The 18778-nt window shown below is 40.2% G+C and overlaps 2 protein-coding genes across 6 annotated transcripts in view; one reads left to right on the top strand and one right to left on the bottom strand.

The window, feature by feature from the left end:
* Positions 1–18778, bottom strand: part of LOC108024497 (teneurin-a) — a 146942-nt gene that overhangs the window by 103316 nt on the left and 24848 nt on the right. For all 5 annotated transcript variants that reach the window (XM_017094432.3, XM_017094431.3, XM_017094433.3 and 2 more), the window contains one exon: positions 14236–14820. In XM_017094432.3, the coding sequence (XP_016949921.1) occupies positions 14236–14381 (146 nt within the window). In that variant the 5' untranslated portion in view covers positions 14382–14820. The remainder of the gene's footprint in view (positions 1–14235; positions 14821–18778) is intronic.
* Positions 8413–9647, top strand: LOC108024498 (uncharacterized). Its single transcript, XM_017094434.3, has 2 exons — positions 8413–9037; positions 9093–9647. The coding sequence occupies exons 1-2, from the start codon at positions 8503–8505 to the stop codon at positions 9566–9568; spliced, it is 1011 nt and encodes a 336-aa protein (XP_016949923.1). The 5' UTR covers positions 8413–8502; the 3' UTR covers positions 9569–9647.

Raw genomic sequence — 18778 nt, 5'->3', positions numbered from 1 at the left:
TAATTGCAACTCAACTCCTGGCCAATCGCAAGTCAAATGTGAAACCCAATCCCGTCGGTCAATCAACCCCTTAACTCGAGCTTGCATTATAATTTGTATGTGCCATACTTATATAAATCAAATTTCGTGTCAATTTTAATTGCAATTTAATGATAAACGATGTCCGATGTCGCGACCCTTTCACAAAAGGGTTAAGTCTTCTTGAGGGGGTCATTCGAATCAATAAATGCGGGTGGCCCACCCCGTCTTAACCCCACACTGCCCACTCCTCGGACGGCGGCATTTAATTTGCAGTCGTTGATTGAATGGCGAGACGAATTCCCATCAGAGTTCAAACATCGGCAATCGAAGAATTATGAGAGAATAAATGCCCCATTGCAGGCAGCCTCATCTAAGGCGCCCCATTCATGACGAGCATTAATTCAATTAAGCTCTTTCAATTTCAACTTCAGTTCCAATAATGAAACAACATAAACATGGAAAACGGAAAACAGGGAGATGTATTACAATATCATAAGCATAACATCATATTATAATCTAATGAAAAAGTATCACATAACAATATCATATGATAATACCATCTAATAATATCATATCATATATCTAATATATCATATCATATAAAATATAAAACATCCTTGATTTATCAAGGATCAAGTTATTTATTATTTTTGATGACATTTTTAAACACTGTTTCATAAATTTAAATAAATAAGTATTATATCATTAGGAGTTCCCTTGTTTTCAGTGAACACATTGCTCCCTTTTGGACCTCCCTGATTTGCCCCTCCTAACTTTCCACTCGGGCTTCTCCACACTCATACATATACGTACACCATCGGATACCTATCTGCCCTGTCTATATGCTTTCTTTTTTCCCTGGCTCCGGCTCGTCCACACAGCAAAGTGCAAAAATACGTTTTTAATTGATTTTTAATTAAATGTTAAATTGTCAGTTGCAGTCGTGTTGGGTGCTTTTTTGTCGGAAGGGCGCTTTTATGAGTCAGCAAAAACCCTGCCTGTGTGCCGAACGCAAAAACACGCAATTATTTTGTTTAGATGTTTCGAAAAGGAAAGGTGCAGCAGAGCAGTGGTTGTAATATCTTGAATAAAAAGCCTGCAATTGGCATACTGGAAAACTAATAGCTTCTTGGGAATTTTTTAATGAAAAAGCGAGACATTCCCCATCGATTTCTTTGCTCCTTTTTCTATGTGCACTAAAGTCTAATATAGCAAAGACCATTTTCCAGTGACAAAATTATCTTCAGCCATTAGTTATGTCAAAGAAAATCCAATCTGCCGGCGAGACAAAAGCCGCTGGAAAATCGGATGAAAACAGGTCAAAATTTCCAATCTGGCCAACATAAAATCCAATGCCAAGTCTCTTTAATCACATTAAGCTAAGAGGTCTGCTCATCAGCCACCATAATGTGGGGGCGGGCGGTAAAAGTATGGAAAAGTCACGGGAATTTCAGGGGCGGAGGAGGACGAGGAGGAGGAGGAGGCGGAAACGGGGCCAGAAAAGAAAAGTTTTTTTGTGTGTTGGAAAAGCGTGCACACAGGTGGGCTCGATGCTTGTTGAAAGCTGTTGTCGACGCAAAAGTTCCCTTCAGCCTTCATTATGGCCATTACCGAAATGATGATGATCAGCAGGAGCATCGGCATTATCATAATCATCGTCATGATGATGTTCATCATGGCAGTGCTATGTGGCATGTGAGCCTATCACGTACATTCGCCATCAATAACGCGACGATTTAACTTGTCTCGTTCTGGGCCCGGGCACGTAGTAGTTCGCCAGTAGGTTGCCCCTTGGCCTCCGGCACTGAGCCACCCGAAAAAAAAACAAGAAAAAACAGGTCCACCCTGCACCACCCACTCACCACCAGCGGGAGCCCAGACCCACTCCACCGCCTTTCAACAGCAGCACGTACGCATCCCATACACGTGGCTTTCGACTAAGACCCATCCATGGAGCTGCCTCCACTACACTGAAAAAATCTAAATAAATAAACAAAAATATGAAGGGTGTTCTACTGGCTCCCCAAGGATATTATACTATAAAAGCATTTAAACGAAAAATGCAAAAGATATAATAATCTATATATAATATTGATTTTAAAAGGGAGATAAATGTATTGAAATATTTACTATACTAATATAAGGACCCAGGAAAAGTCCCAAAATTAATTAAAATTAATTAAAATACAATATATAATCAGTATATAATAATCTATAAATAATATGATAGATTTTTCAAAAAACTCGAATAAATATTTAAATATATACCAAACTAAAGTAGGGTCCTAAAAACTGGCTAGTTAGTTTTAAATATTGAGACTTATTATGATAAGGATTTTTCTAAGGACCCTAGAAGGACCCCATTATAAATTAAATGAAAAAATTACAAAAAACCTTATCACAAAGGGATTCAATATTATTTCTCCCAGTGTCTTTCGAATCGCTGATGTTTATTCCTACTTTGTTTATCGATATAAATATTGGCAACTTTTTCACATTTCGACCTGGCACGTAACACCGTTACAGACAGCCGAGAGCACCGCTGGCCAGGCACCCAGCCACCCAACCACCACCCACCGCACCACCCAGGGCACCACCCCCAGCAGCCTGGGGCTAAGCTTTCAGTCTACAAATCCACTTAGTTGCTAATTGGCGGCAAATCAGCTGGCTAAAGCCTGCTCTTCTCTTCAGCTTTCTTCTCGAATCGAATCCAATAGAGTCGCAGTCTTTGGAGCTGCTTTCTTGGCCTTTTTATAGCCAAAGGGGATTACGGTTAAGGGTTCCAAAAATCTTCGATAATATTTTTTAAGGGATATTTCGATAGGTACTTGTGTGTCATAAGCCCTTTTCTAAACTATTTTAAAATATACAATATTTATACAACCCAGTAAAAATATAACCTTTTTAGTATCTTATTTAAAAGAGATTTATATCTTGTTAAAAATCCCCAAATCTTCATCTCACTTTAAGCCAACTTGGCTACTTTTTGGTGAGATACAATGGTCAGCACTGATTGTTCTACTTGTTTGGCTTTGTATCTTTGTATCTTCTAAGCCAGCGAGGAATCGCATCACGTGCATCATGGGAGCTCCCCCCTCCCGCTGACAACCCAGCCCCCTTTTCTCGCTCTGTATCTGTTTTTTATGCTTCCTTTATTTTTATTTTGGCTCTCTGTGTTTGTTTCTGTCCAAATCCATTTGAGGCAGGAGCTGGCTACTTTTTGTTGTTCAGTTTTTTAGGTTTTTTTTCCTTGGCTCTGGGTCTTGGCTTTAAACCTAAACCAGAACCAAAACCAGAACCAGAAAAATACACAAGGGACAGAGGGGCAGAGGGAGTGGTGGGGCGAAGTCGCGGCTCTTGGGCGCCTTGGCTTTTGTGGTCAGTCTTTTGACCGTCTGTGATAGTCGTAAAAATACCCAAGAGATGTCGAAGGCATGTTGCAAAATTTCAAGCTCAAGTCGAAATGGCAGCCAAAGTCTGTTCCACACTCACACGTAGCAAACTAAGCAAAAAAAAATGAATATATATATATATATAAAGGAGCACACATAAAAGTTGCCTGTTTGGATTTCAAATGGTCAAAATGTGGACATTTGCTTAAAGAAAAAAGGAGATACCAAGATACTTCGCTGTAGCTCCCTCTCTTTCGCCCATTCTACATCCCTCTCTTTCTCTCACTTTAGTAAGAAGTCTAGGGAACGAAGAGGAGCTTGTTTTCGCATTTTTATGTCCAGTGCAAAATGCGGTTTGGACCATTCAAGGAGCTTATGTAATGCCCTACAACTGAGATTCATCAAACTAAATAAAGAAATCAAATAAATTTTAAGTGTTGGTAAGGTGTAGGTAATATATTGGTAGTGTTGGTAAAGACTTGGTAAAGCTTTGCTAAAGATTTGGGAGTGTAGGTAGTGTTGATAAAGTATTGGAAGAGTGGAATAGATTGGAGCTGAACCAAAATTTATAAAAAGCCTAAATCTATAAATTCTGGTTATAGTAAAAAATTATTTTTAGTTATAGTATTTTAGTATTTTTATGACATACCTAATATTCTGGCCTTGTGAAATGTATGAATATTATCTTTTGTATATTATTTCCCTACTTTGTCTATGAGAAGCGCCTTTTCCCTGTCGACCTAGTTGAGTCCCCCGGCACACAAGTTGGGGGCCAATCTCAAAACTCGGGACCTCTCGGCTGCACTCGTCGTCTCTGTTTTATCCAATCCCTCTATCACTTGCACGCACTCACACAAAATTCCTCCTCTTATTTTTCCCATTTTTTTCCTTTGCCCCTGACTTTTTCCTTTTTTTTTTAAATAAAAGTTTGCGTTTTAGCTTTAGCCAGATTTATGTTTTCCTGCTTGCGTTTGCAGAATTGTTGTCGGAAGTTTTTTGTGCAGCATCATGGCACACACAGAAAGTTCTCAAAAAGATGTAGAAAAAAAGAGGAGGGAAAATGTTGTAAGGAAAAGCCGGGCTCTGTGGCAGCTGGAAAATGGAAAATGGCAATGGGCGGGGGGAAAAAGGCAAGGCGACCGCAAAATATGCTCAGTAGCATTGATGCGCCTTTTGACCCGGCCTCTGACTTTGACACTGAAACCGAAACTGAAACCGAAATAGAAACAGGAACTGAAAAATAAAAATGAAAATAAAGAGCAAGGGCGGCGAGAGCTTTTCCCTTTGACTTGGCATTGGTCGAGCAGGAGTGCGTCTTATTAGCAGTTCCGTAGCGGGCTTACACTGCGAGAAAAATCGTAGGGATGGTTTCGATTTAAGCATTAAATGTTTTTGGGGCTAATACAAAAATATCACTTGGGACGGATTTTTTAATGTCATGGTAAATTTTGGTTAAGGAGTTATTTGCTGATTTGGAAATATTAGTTTCTCAATATTATGCTATGTTTTTTTTCGAACTATTTAACTTTATGTTAACTTTATCTGACCGATACTTTAAAAGATAGATAAGATGACATTGTTAAAGATACCTTTGCTAAAGTCTTTAAATATATTTTAGTATTAAAATTTTTTTTAAATTGAATAAATTTTAGAATTTTAAAATGTTTAACGACGGTTATGAAATATTTTAATTTATAGATTGTAGATTTTTCGAAAAGGTGTTTTTTTCAGGTGTGCTAAGTAATTATTAAATATTAAATACAAATACACTACTAAATATTTTGCTGAGTTTTTTTTTAGTTTATACAAATACACCAAGTATGAGTTATAATTATCTGTGCATCGTTGTGAAAAACATATTTTAAAGATCAAAAGGAAATCACAAGAGATGTAACTTTGTTTCCCTAATTAAAGGAAACACAAAGGTTTTTCATTACAAGAAAGCCATGTCCATGTAATCCAATTAAATAAAACATATTTTGCGCCCCCCCGGCATCTTGCCCATTCCCAGAACCCAATTATGGCCCGTGTTTATTTTGCAAAGTGTACGATTAGCTGGCCATCGAATGGTGCCCCGTTCCTGGGAACAAAAAACTGGACTGGGGCCAGGAGCCCATTTCACTTTCACTTGTCCAATTAGCAGTCGAGGATGTACCGGCCTCCCAGTGTTTAGTACTCCAGATGTCATGTAGCTCGGCCTCCGCCTTTTCCGCCTCGGCCTCGGATTTGTTTTCGTTTGTTCTGGCCTCCGGGGAAGTCGGATCGAACACTGAATTGGACATCATTAGCAGGGGGCGGGCAGTTGGCCAGATGGCCAGGGGTCAGTAGGTTAAGGAGTTCACCTTGGAAAGTTACCCCTGGAGGCAGGTGAAATGACCAAAGGAGTCGGCAAGTTGTCGGGGTCGGGGGCTGTGGCGATGGCGATGGCGATGAAGATGACTCTCCGCTGAAGGACTGTAATTGAGATGGGTGCAAAATAGGGCAGAGAAGAGGTCCTTCGGTCCTTTGGTCCCTGAGTCCTCCAGTCGAGTGGTCCCAAACAACAAGATGTCATATCATCGGAATGGCAGTCTCATTACGAGACTTTGTTCCTCGCTTTTTGTTCGCTTCCCTTCTTGTGTCTTTTGAGCCGGCATTAATCGAAGGTCTTAGGGTTAATGTTGCGCCAGCGGACGCGTGGTGTGGATATAGCATAAGCACGATTGCGGTCATAATAATAGCGCTGGGAATGGGATATGATTTGGCAGTGGTGGGGGAAGCGTAAAGGGAAATTTGTATTTTCTTCTTTATGCTTTACTGAGAGACAAACTGAAATGTGACTGGCACTGGCTTGATTTTCAAAAAAAAAATTATTTTATAAAAAATAAAAAAGTTTTACAAGATTCAGAAAATAAATTCATCAAATTTTGATAAGCTGTATACTTTTCCATCCTCTTCTTTAACTTATGTCCTTATGAAAAAAGCTTGATTTCTGACTAACTGACTGAATTTATTTGAAAATGTTATGACAAAAAGTAGGGTCCTACATCTTTCCAATTTTTTTTTTTAATAAAGGTTTATAAAGTCCTATTCAGTTTTAGTTTTTCTAAAACATTGGAACTCTTTGGAAGTTTTCAGTAAAAATAAGATTTAAGCACGATTTATATATTTTTTAATTATTATGTCTTGCTTAGGGCTATTTCCCTGACCTTGCCTGTGCATTTACAAGGTACATTGTATTTATTTACCACACACACTACACTAAGCGGCTGTTAATGACGCAATTTCCGCAAGCCCAACCTCTGAGGGTCAGTTGCGTTGGCCAACTTCTCGGTGTTGTTGGCCACAGCTAATTAGCTTAGCGCATTTAAATCGCCTGAGCATCGCATGGCATCGCTCATTTCTAAGGCATCTCTCCGATAACCCAATATATATATATCCCTATATATACACGCCTGGAGAAATGGCAGTCGATAAATAAAATGGGGTTTGGCAATTGGAGGGGAGTTCCTACAGCAAGCCACAACATTCGAAAACAACAACCCTTTGCCCGGCAGACAATTCCAAGCCATTACACTGAGAAATGTGACACAATTTGAATAACATTTAAAATATAAAATTGAGCATCAATTCGGTTTGCTTTTCTGGGGGGGAATGGCCTGTATGTTTGGGTGGTTTTTGGACACAAGCCCCCTGTTCCAAGGGATTTTCCTTAGGCCTTGCCAGCTTTCTGTTTGTTTTATTTCCCCCCCCATCTTGAGTTTTTCTCCTCTCCTTTTTTGTATTTTTTTACTTTGTCTAAATTGCGTAAATTATTGGCATATGTTGTCTTCGCAGTCCTGTCGAGGCAATGAAACATTTTTAACCCTTTTCCTCGTAGACGTCGTCGGAATTGACAGGGGCGTAGGAGGGGGGGCTCTTGGGGCGGGAAAATGTCGATGTCGGCCTGGCATTTTATTCCATTTTACTGGCCCTTTCCCCATCCACAGCGCCTCTGTCTTCTGGCCCCCGTCCTTTCTCCGGGATTCTCCCCATTTTTCTGGCTCTTTTTTCCGGCACCCTGACCCCCCTTTACAGCGCCTCTGTCTGGCTGCCAGTTGGCTGTCATTTATCCCCACTTCGGGTTCAGTTTGGGCTTCCACCAATTTTCTCCGCCCTCCTATTCTTGTTTTTTTTTTATCATTTATGGCCGACGTTCTTTGGCTTTTTATGTGCGCTATTTCGCGAAGTAGAACAATAGCCACCCGCCAGTCGGGCTCATTCATCCCACTGCCAAAGACCTGGGATCCCAGGATCCCAAGTCCTGAATCCTGAATCCTGAATCCCACTCGGCTCCTACTTCATCTTCGTGTCCTTTTGTTACAACAAAACCACTGTCCTTCACCACTATCCCCACCAGCGCTGCTTTATTGTCTTGCCAAAAGAAATAGACTTTTAATATACTTGGCCATTCAGAGCACAAAACACCGAGCTCCCGGGGAAAACTCCTTTTTGCCCAACAGAGGAGCCGCAAAAAAAAAACAAGACAAGTGTCTGGGAGTGTGGAAATATTAGGCGATTTTGCCAGTTCATTGACTTGCCACAACAATAGTTTGAAGTTTGTCTGCCAAAATATGAGAGTCCGCATAAAATGCTACCAATTCCAGGGCCTTGCAGGGGGGAAAACAGAAAACAGAAGCTGAAAACTTTTTCACTTTAATAGTTCGACCAATTTGAGAGTGGCTAAAAGGCCGGGATAATGGCAGCTAAGGGAGTGCAAATAAAATCGCACTCCGATTTATTTGTACTTTTCTGGGGGGGCGTGGGCGGTGCACATTTTGTGACTTTATCAATTTAAAACACTGTCATTGGGGGCGAAAAAACTGTAATGTCAGGGGATAAGCGTGTCATTTCGTATAAAAACTTGCTATCTTGTCGGCCCAAAAAAACTGTAACTATTTAACCAATGTTATTTTTGTTTAACAAATTAATTTAAAATATTTTTTCTATGAGTAATTTACCTACACAACCCTTGATAGCACTGCCAGTTTTTAAGTTATATAAGTTTGTAGGCTCTATTTTACACAACAAAATTTGAAATTTCCAGCTGAGGGCAAGCTAGGATTTAAAAATGGCCGAAAAGAAACCCGAGGAGGATAACAAGAGCTTAAAGATCACTCCCAGTGGGTCTTTGAACCGCTCAAACCGCCTGGAAGCCCAAAATCGCCAGCGGGATCAGAATAACGCCCTATTTGCCCAACTTTATGCCAGTTTGGAGGGGGAACATCGTAAGTTGAGGGAGTTGCAGCAGCGCCGATCGAAGCTCATTGAGGAAATGAAGAGTCTAAGGGCTCTTCTGTTTGCCGAGAACAAGAGACTGCGGCAGACAGTGGCCCCCATTACTGGCGTGCCAATTCCAGTGCCCAGTGGTAATCCCGTAGCCAAAAATCCTGCCGAGACATCACCCGGTCCTAGTACCTCTTTGAAATCTCCCCGCTTGGAGCGCAGGAGTTCCACAAAATCGGTGACAATTGCCGAGCCGCCGGAAAGAAGTTTAACCATTACCGAAAGACCCAGGGCAAGTAGTTCCCAGAGTTTGCAGAAAAAGGTTAATAGGCGTAGCCTTAAACCTTCACTGAATAAAACTAAAAGGAGAAAGCCCTTAGGTAAGTAAAATATATAGAAATCAACATAAAAGTTTATAATATATTACATTTCTAGATAATATATCCAATACCCGAGAGGACTTACTAGACGAGCTCGGTGAATCCGCTTTATCCATATCCGTGGGCTCCAATTTGCAAACTCTGGTGCAAGAAAGATCGAACTTTGAGGAACGAGAGGATAGAGATGAAGTGGCGGTGCCCCTTCCCGAACTTTTTACCCTGATGGATTCCCAATTCGCAGACACAAGTCCTGCCATTTTACCAACTAGTCCAGACACCAACGATTCTAAAGCTTCCGAAGAACCTCTTGGTCTTTTAAACCCCGATCAGGATCCAAGTTTTTATCTGCCAAGTGCTAGGTCTATATTCGGGGACCTGATAGGAACTGATTCCGCTCCCTTGATAATGGATTTGCCAGGGGTGTCACTGGAATTACCTCCTTTTGGCATTGCTGAATGCTCAGCGAATGCGGGAGAAGTCGTTGAAAACGAACCCGAAAAGGAGTCGGATTCAGCATCCCACAAGTTTTAAGAGCTATTAAACTTTGAACTACAAAAATTACTGGATCTGGCAACCTTATTTCACTAAAAATACATCCCTGAAAATCACAGATTCTTTAGTTTTATTTGCACATAATGAAACAGTGTTGGAAAGCGGTTTATAAACCAAAATTTTCACACCCTAACTATTTCAAAACCGTTTCAATATCAAACAAATATATATTCATAAAGATCTCGTACAAATGGTTGAAATTGTAGAGAAAAAAAGTTATTTCAAATGGAGTGTCAAGTATGACTTTAAATTACTAGGTTTTTGGCATATTTCTCCACATAAATCCTAAATTCCTATAAAAAGGGCTTAAGGGGATCAACAACAAATATTAATTTCCCTGTTGAGATCTATCAGAAATGTGGCATAATATTACTGTCAAGCCAGGAGGGTTCCCTTATTTTCTGGGGCATGGCTGAAGGAAAATCTGCACATGTTCATGGCATTTTCGGCTGCCTGCTCCTTGTCTCCGAATTTCTTGTGCCTTTTTTATTCAATTTGCTGACCCCTGACCCCTGGCACCCCCGGCACCACAGCCACAAAGCGAAGTCCTGGGGGTCGTCGAGGACACTCTCGACATCCATTTCAAAACAAATTAGTTGCCAACTGTCCGAAACAAATGTTGTCTAACGAGCAAAATCGAGTTGGGCCCCCAGTGCCATAGGAATACGATATGGTATGGTATGGTATGGTATGGTATGGTATGGTATGGTATATATATGCTATATGACATGTCCCCCACTTCGGAGTTTTGTGCGACTTGTTTGTCCAACGAAATGATACGAAGCTCGGCATTTCAATCATAATGTTCATCACGATTTTTTCCGGGAGGGGGGGTGCTTTTCCTTTGCCCAAGAAGATGAGTGGCGGCGGCTTATTGATTGGACTGGGTCAAGAGGTTATGTTTTGTGTGGGATTTTTGGCTAGTGAAATGCACTTGAAGTGCAAAACTAAACTTGCAAGTCAAGTCGAAAGCTGAAAATAGAAAATAGAAAATGGAAAACTGAACTAAGCCAAGCCAAACCGAAAACTAAACAAGTTTCTGGCTACCGAAAAACCACCTGACCCACACGAGCACACACAAATTACTTATGTGTGGTGGGTGGTGGGTGGTGCCAGAGTGGGTGGTTCTGTAGTGGGTGGCTCACCGGTGGGTAGTCATACTTTTTTCGTTACTGTTGTTGTTTGTTTTCAAGTAGGTCATTAGAGAGGCCTTCGCCCTTCGCCCGGCCACTTGAATTATTAAATTCCCCCGGCTTTTCCAAGTTCTGCAGTGGCGCTTTTCCTGCCCTCCTCGCTCCTCGCTCCGCGCTCCTCGAATATGCATGTACCTATATTTATACCCACCCCGAAGCATACATACATACACTATATAGTCGCATTCGCATTCGTATTCCTGGGCTGCCAGAATGTTTCCATAACTTACCTAAAAGTGGCGAAAAAAGGGAGAGAAAATGGGAAAATATTTATTGTAATTTTTTTGGTTTTGAATTTGTGCAGCTTAAATGCGAAATGGAACTTTGACATTCAGGGGGACTTAAATCGACGCGGAGAAAAGTGCTTAAAATTCTAGTTTTTCAATACATGTATAAATAAATCTAGCATATTTACTAGTGCCAGCATATTCGCATGGCTTAAAATGGGGCGGGTATCCCTGCTGTCCCAGGATAGTGTTATTTTTCCCACTCTCTGGTCTGGTATTCAACTATTTAAGTTGGCCCCCTCTGACGGTAGTCCCATAAAAAGTAATTGGAATTTTCATTTAATATAAAAGCTGAGCGAGCACAGGCAGCGGAACACAATCTAACCCACTTCGCAGTTTGCAATCGCAGAGCCAACCGAAAACTATGCATATAAACAGGGCCACTGATGCTGGGGAAGAGCCCCGCTGCCGAGGTCCCCCGTCCGTTTTTGAGCTGGAAAAAGGATACAATGTAGCCAGTGGAGCATCCTCGTGGATATGTGTATCCCCGCACAGGCTCGGCTCGTTGCTCATAAAACTCACTCAAGTAAAAGTACGAATGGTTTTCGATATGAAATGCATGAAACTGACAGGCAAACATATTGCGCCGCACTGCCGAAACACACAGCGCCCACGGCCACGCCCACGCGACCAAACGCCCACTGCACAGCGGGAAAATAGGCACTACTTTCGTACTTGTTTTGTAAATAGATATGCTTTTTATAATTTTTATTTCTTAAATTTTGAAATGGCAAAAGATACTGTTTGATTTTTTTAAGTCATTGGAAATGTCTTTAATTTTTTTAAAATGTTAATATTATCCTGATTTGATTTTTTTCTCGGTGTGAAAATTACTGAGCGTTAAAAATATTTTTTTAGTTTAAAAAAAGCACTGAAATAATTGGTTGATTAGTTTTAGCTGTTATAAAATATTTTCCTTTCTTTTATATGAATTTTCTAAGGTAAAATGTATATATAATATCATATTTGTTTAATGCATTTAAGTTATTAATTAAATTAATGTATTAAAAATGAAAAAAATATAATTTTATTTGAATTACCTCTACCAACTTTGGAAAAATAGTTTTTGATTGGTCAAAATGTGATCTTTCAAATATTAAAACTAACTATTTTAATATTTTAAAATATTTGAATACTTTAATTTTTCTAGGTGTAACAATACCAAAACTGTCAAAATGGAAACAGAATTTATTACCAAACTATCCCAAACTGTTTTAAAAAAAATTTTTTAAATGTGTATTGTAAATAAATAAAATATCTTATATTTTTAATCAATCTTTTTCTCAAAAATAAACCCCCAAAACCTGACCAATTGGTAATATTTTTTTTCCTGTGCATCCCGCCTCTTGTACCAGTTGGCTGACTGTTGGTTACCACTTGGCCGTTGTTGCCCCTCATCCACATCCACATACCCATCCACAGCCTCGTCCTCATCCACATCCTCGTGAGCTCGTCCTCGTAAGCTCTTCCATCTGTCTGCCCTCGTTACCGCCCCCTCGCCCCTCCGGCCATTGTTGTGGGCTGCACATATATAAATATACATATAAATACATATATATGTGAGTATAAAAGTATTGTATCCCAGTGAGAACTCCGCACCTCTCGCCTGTCTATTTATTCAGATATGAAAATGCATATTGTACACTCGACTCACGCCGCTTTATATGGGACATTTCTTTATCATCCGCCCGGCTCCTCCATCTATATACACACATATTTTCCTTTTTTCAATATGCAACTCTGTGGCATTTGAGTGGGAGGATGGACAAAAAAACGACGGGGGGAAAAAGAGCTAAGGATGGGTACAAAATATAGGAGCTACTCATCGAGGCGTGCGTTTATTGCAATTGTGTTCCAGTTTCTTGCGTTTGAATTGGGCATGATTGCGCCGGAGAATGGAGTTTTTTCGAAAAAAAAAAAAGGAAAAAGGAAAACAAGGCAACACCTTAAGGTGACACGGCAATAAAGAAACTGGGTTTTTCCAGGGAAATCTCAAGGGGTTAACATACATTCTGGGTCACGGATATGTTTTATTTCAGCCTTCACTTAAAGTTATCATTAAAGCTCGTCTTGTCCTAGGATTTTATAGATGATTTTAGGTTCTTCTATGAAACAACATTTGTGTTTCTCGTTTAATTGAAAACCATAACAAAAATTAAACCCTTTTATTTAAACCCTAACCGCCACTTCCCCTAATTTAATTTACCTCCTGTCATGTCTACAAATACTTGTAAGGTAAACCGCTCAATTATGATACAAAACACTTACAAGGCACATCATCTTACAAACGCCGGCTATATTTTCGTATTGAAATTGCCATTTAATTATGGTTGAAAGCACTCGATATGCAAGGCTTTAGTTTATTTTGCGATTCAAATTAAGATTGAATCGCCAGAGAGGTTTGCTTTACCCCGGGACTGCTCTATTTTCAAATTATTATATGCGCTTCAACGCAACAGACCCGAGGACTCGAATGTTAATTAAGTCTTGAATCTGTGGCAATATTTTGGCAATGATTTTATGGCCGTGCCAGGCAGACGGCTCTCGAAGCAGTTGACCCCAGTTGACCCGTGCATAATCGCCATTTGCCGTTGTCCCTGGCATTTTGATGGCGCTGTAAATTCGCGATGACACTCGACTTAATTACAATTATTTGCACAGGTGTGCAGGTGAGTGCACTGGGAAAAATCATATGAAAAATATCGTTATAATTTAAAGAAATATAAAACGTAATTATATTTAACATTGAATTAATGAATATCTTATGCATACTTAAAGTTCTAAAGTATTTAGGGTCATTTATAAAAATTTATAAGTAGTTTGAAAAAAATTCTTATAAAATTCTTTCATAACTAGCACCTACAGATTATGTCAAAATTTTATATTTTTATTTCAGATTTTAGAAAAACATTTCTTTATATTTATCCCCTTGAGTTAGAAGGAATATAATTTAACCTGGTTCAGGCAATTAAAATTAATTAAAAAAAACTAATTAAAATCTACTTTAAAATAATTAAAATAAAATATATAATTTATTTAATGTAAGAATATTTAGGTTTTCTAAGAAAAAATTTGATTATTTCCGCTTTCAAATATGCTATTTGACCTGAGAAATATTTTCTGACTACAAGGGAATTTCTCCCAGTGCATTAAATGTATTATTTACCTGCTGGAATGGTTCGGCTCGTGGGCAAAGGGCTCAGCGTAGATATTTCGCACGGGGGGCACTCGGCGGGGCAGGGGCGGTGGCACCGGATTGTAGCCATCCATGATGGTATCACAATCGGAGTACTTCATCGATTTCATAGTCATTTTGTGTCTGGTGTTCACTGTACCGAGGGTGCGAGAGTGCACACTTCACTGCACGATTTATGTCGATTATTTATTATTTAATTATGGTTGTTTGTTTTCTCTTCTCCTTTCTTTTTTTGCGCTCTCGTCGCTTATTAATTACTACCACTATTATTATTATGATTATTGTTAATGGCAAGTGCAGGGATTAACCCTCAGCGGCGATCGCGAGTCGTCTGCACCCCGTTCGATGCATGGGCAGGGGCAGGGGCAGGTGGGGCCCACAGGGGCCTCGGTGGCATCGCCACCCACGGATGGCAAGATATCTGCCTCGATGCGCTGAAAATGCCTCCGTCGAAGTCCCGTATCTATCGGATTTCCACTCGCTCTGGGCTCCGTTATCCTTTTTCCTAAACGGTTTTAGATCTTTTTCATGGCTGCTGGATGGGTTAATTCGGTTCTAGAAAGGGGAGTGCAAAATATTTGGGTAAATAATTAAGTTGGGTTGTCTGAGAGACAACAACCTTGTGACCTTTCGTTACGCTTTACCATCATCTTTGGGGTTTGCCTTTTATTATTTATATTCTTTTCGCAAGCAAATCTTCTTGTTTTCCTTATTTTTTAATATATTTAATTGTTTATTTTTATATAATTTAGGGGTAATTATGAAAAGTATAAGCATTTATCTTTTTTACCTTATTTGAACCTTATTTAAACCACAATTAAGATCAAAATTCTACTACTCCCCCCATTGCCAGCGGCTCTGGTCACCGCTTATCAAATGTTAATTGTTTTTCCCCCCCAGTTACAACGATTGCATCCGCCCAATCTGCATTTATCCCCACAGTTGAACTACAATATATCCATCGATTTCCCGAAATGCTAACCAAAAATCATTCTTGGCTCCGGTTCAGCATTTTCAAATAACCCAAAACTGGTTTTCCACCAGCCAAAATGGACGGGGGAGGAGCAGGAGGAGCAGGAGGAGAGCTGCTGGGCAAACAATCAGAATAAGTGTGGATTCCATTTTGGTATCCGGCAGTTTGTAGCTTGTAGCTTGTAGGTTGTAGTCCCATGTCCGACCGACAGCCAGTGCCCAGCATATTTGTTACACTTGCCGCCCTCTTTATCCGATTGGAAACTGGTGCTGGCGATGGTGCTGGTGCTGGTGCTGGTGCTGGTGTATCGCTCTAATCACAAAATCCCACCCATGATGTGCCCAGACAAAATATTCAAAGTCATCGTGTAATATTGGAAAAACACTTGGGGCATGGGCGGGGGGGCTTGGGCTTGGGCGGGATTTGGGAGGGAGCGAGCGCCAATGCCAAACAATTTCGAATGTAATCCGTTATTGCGGCCGGGCGATCGAAACGTATCTGTATCTGGGGCCGCCGCATCTGTGGGATACAATGGGCCAGGCCAGCAGCACGGGCTCTGGATAATGCGGCATATCTTTGGGATTTTCATCTCAAATTAAATTTATGATATGGCACAAAAATTGAATAACACCCAGCCGGGCACGAAGTGAATCGAAATCAATCAAAAGAGAGTTGCCCAGGGAAAGGGCGAGCTGGAGAAAGAAGGCGTAGTGCCAAAGTCACTCGAGCAGCCGGCAAACACCTCAAATGAACCGCAAAGATGCAAATGCAGATGCGAAGTACGAAGTACAGACAGTGGCGCACAAAGGATTTTGTTTAGGGAAAAGGGGTTCCTAAGAAATTTATATATAAGAAATTTATATATATATTCATTAGGTTATAAATATAAATATTTATAAATATTTTCTTCTGGCTTGAGGGAAGAATCCAAAATATTTATACAATATTCTACAAGAAAAAAATGTTTATTTTTAGTTACAATTATTGTTTCAATATTTTAATATAAAAACAAATGTTTAACCCCCTAGAAATCCTCTTTCTACTCCCCTGGATACAGTCTCAGACGCAGCTGCAGTTGCAACAACGGCGTCTCGACCGCAAAATGGTCAATTGCTTGCTGCATTTGCATAGCCATAGCCAGAGATACAAATGTATCTTCCGCTAGCCTGGCAAACCTGCCATTAATCAAACATCGAACCACCGACTGATTTCAGGGCGCATTAATTAACACAACGCAATGAACTAGCACATTCCGCGCCGGCGAATCGGACGCCTCAATAGATACAGATACATTCACTCGTATCTTTTCTCGCAGCGGCAGCTAATGAAATACTTTCAATCATAAACGAAAATAATTTCACGTTCATTAGGGGAAACGCAAAAAAAAAGAAAACAATATAAAAGAACCCAAACAATGAACCCACAAATCCAATGCTGTTGTTCAAATATTTCAACAACACGCATCCGACGAATCGAAAAAAAGCTTGTAATCGCATAATTACTGCCCGAAAGGCGAATACAAAAAAACTCCTGAATGAAATACGAACAAATTATGACAAGTGTTAAGAGAAGGGTGAAAAGAATGTCGTCACCACGACCAAAAAATTGAAATATTTTTTTGGATGTTTCTTTGGAATTTCTGCAATCGAATTTTTAAGTGCATTTTAAAAATGTTTTCGGGGGGTATCGCTGATAAATTGTAAACAATAATTCATTGACTGTGACTCCATTGGGAGTTTTATTATTGTTTTAGCGATTAAAATGTGTTTGATGGGTTCTTTAATGACCGAAATAATGGTCATTCATTTTAGTCTCACATAAAAATGTTTTTATAATTCAAAAATTGTATTTTCTTTCAGAAATTCGTTTCAAAACCCGTTTAAGCCGGCAAATATTTATTCATTAAGCGCGCCAGTTTATTATCTCACCTCTTCTAAACTTCGCTCTTTTGCTATCTTCCGAAATGTATCTTGCAGATACTGGGAAATTTCATTGATGCTTTTCTGAAAAATCCCCAGCATTCCTATGATTGATCCTCGTGGCCTGCTCCATGGCTCCATGCATGGGTTCTCGGAAATTCCCGGCCAAAAATATCTACTGGCCCAAAACGCATCGCGCCGATAGGAAATCTACTTGTTGGCCGAGGCCGAAAAGCAGCCCAAGATTTACTGGCCAAAGGCACGAAGACCGCTCCCCGTTTTCCCAGCTGCCCAGAAATATTCCAGCTGAGTTTGTCTGGCAGCGCATTAATCTCCGGCTTGGCTACCAAGTTCGCTGCACTCCACGCGGCCTACGCGAAAAATGCAGCGCGAAAAAGAGGCAGCAGCGAAAAAGGAAGGGATTTACACTGCGAAAAATAAGTGGAAAAAATAAGCAATTTACAGGAAAATTGGGATTCTAATGACAATAATAATTCAGAGTGAAATAGTATTTCTTAATACTTTTAACGCTATGCCAATACTTAAAAGCGCAACAACCTTTTAAAAATATAACTATAAAAAATGTCGTTTAAAAAAATCGTTGATAGTAAAAACATTGAATTAAATTTAAGTTTGGGAGCGTTCACACAGAGTCTTCTTTAAAGCAAATGAAATGCTTTCAAAGTGCTTTTCCAACACTGGATTTTTTATTTTCCTTGAAATCTTTGCCATTTTTCCCCACTTTGCAGTGCATTTAGAGAGGAGCGACTGCTCCTTAAAAATTTTTTGTTTTGTAGTGCAAATCATGTCGACGCCCCTCCGCCTGCGCAACCGAACCGTTCCTGCCCCCTTCGCCCACCCAAAATGCTACCAAACGAGTTCGCAGCAAGTTGCTCTGTCGAACAGAGAAAAAAAACGAAAAAACTAAAAACAACGACAAGTTTCCAGGTTTTCGTTAGGATGCAGCTTATAAGAAAAATAAAAAGGAAGAAAAAATATACCAGAGACCAAGAGGAAACCAAAAGCAGAGCTGGAACTGGGACTTAAACCGAGCCCGAGTCTGCGACTTGGACTTCTACGACCGACCGAAACGGACCATTGAGCATTGGGGGTTGGGGATTGGGGATTGAGGATTGGGCAGAACTGGTTTTCGTCAGAAGAGGAAGAAGAAAAATTGAAGAAAACCAGAAGAGGGCCTTGGCTTTCCCCCCTTTTTACGCTGCCTGTCAGCCATCAAAATGTCAGCGACTAAATGTAATTAAAATTGATTTTATTTCCCTACGAACACTACGAACATAAAACAATTAAATGGCGTCTAAGCCAATCTGCTGCCTCGACTCTGCCGCCCCCCAACCCCAAATTGTGTCAACAATTTTTGATTATTTATAAATAGCCGGGGGAGTGAGAAAAGTATGCCGACTCTCGAACATTTGCCACAAATGTCAAAAGTAATCATGATGGCCAACACGGCATTTCATTTGACATCGCCCTCCACTCCACTGCACATCACTCCGTTCCATCTCCATTCAAAAAAAATAAAAATTGGTAGACAAAACCAAAGGGTTGCCCAACAACATTTTTATGGTCGACGGGGCGAACACATATTTCTCCTCCGAAAAAT

Source organism: Drosophila biarmipes, chromosome X, assembly GCF_025231255.1.
Source record: "Drosophila biarmipes strain raj3 chromosome X, RU_DBia_V1.1, whole genome shotgun sequence".
Classification (NCBI taxonomy): Eukaryota; Metazoa; Arthropoda; class Insecta; order Diptera; family Drosophilidae; genus Drosophila; species Drosophila biarmipes.
The sequence above is the reverse complement of the archived record's forward strand: the minus strand, read 5'-3'. Positions and strand labels throughout refer to the sequence as shown.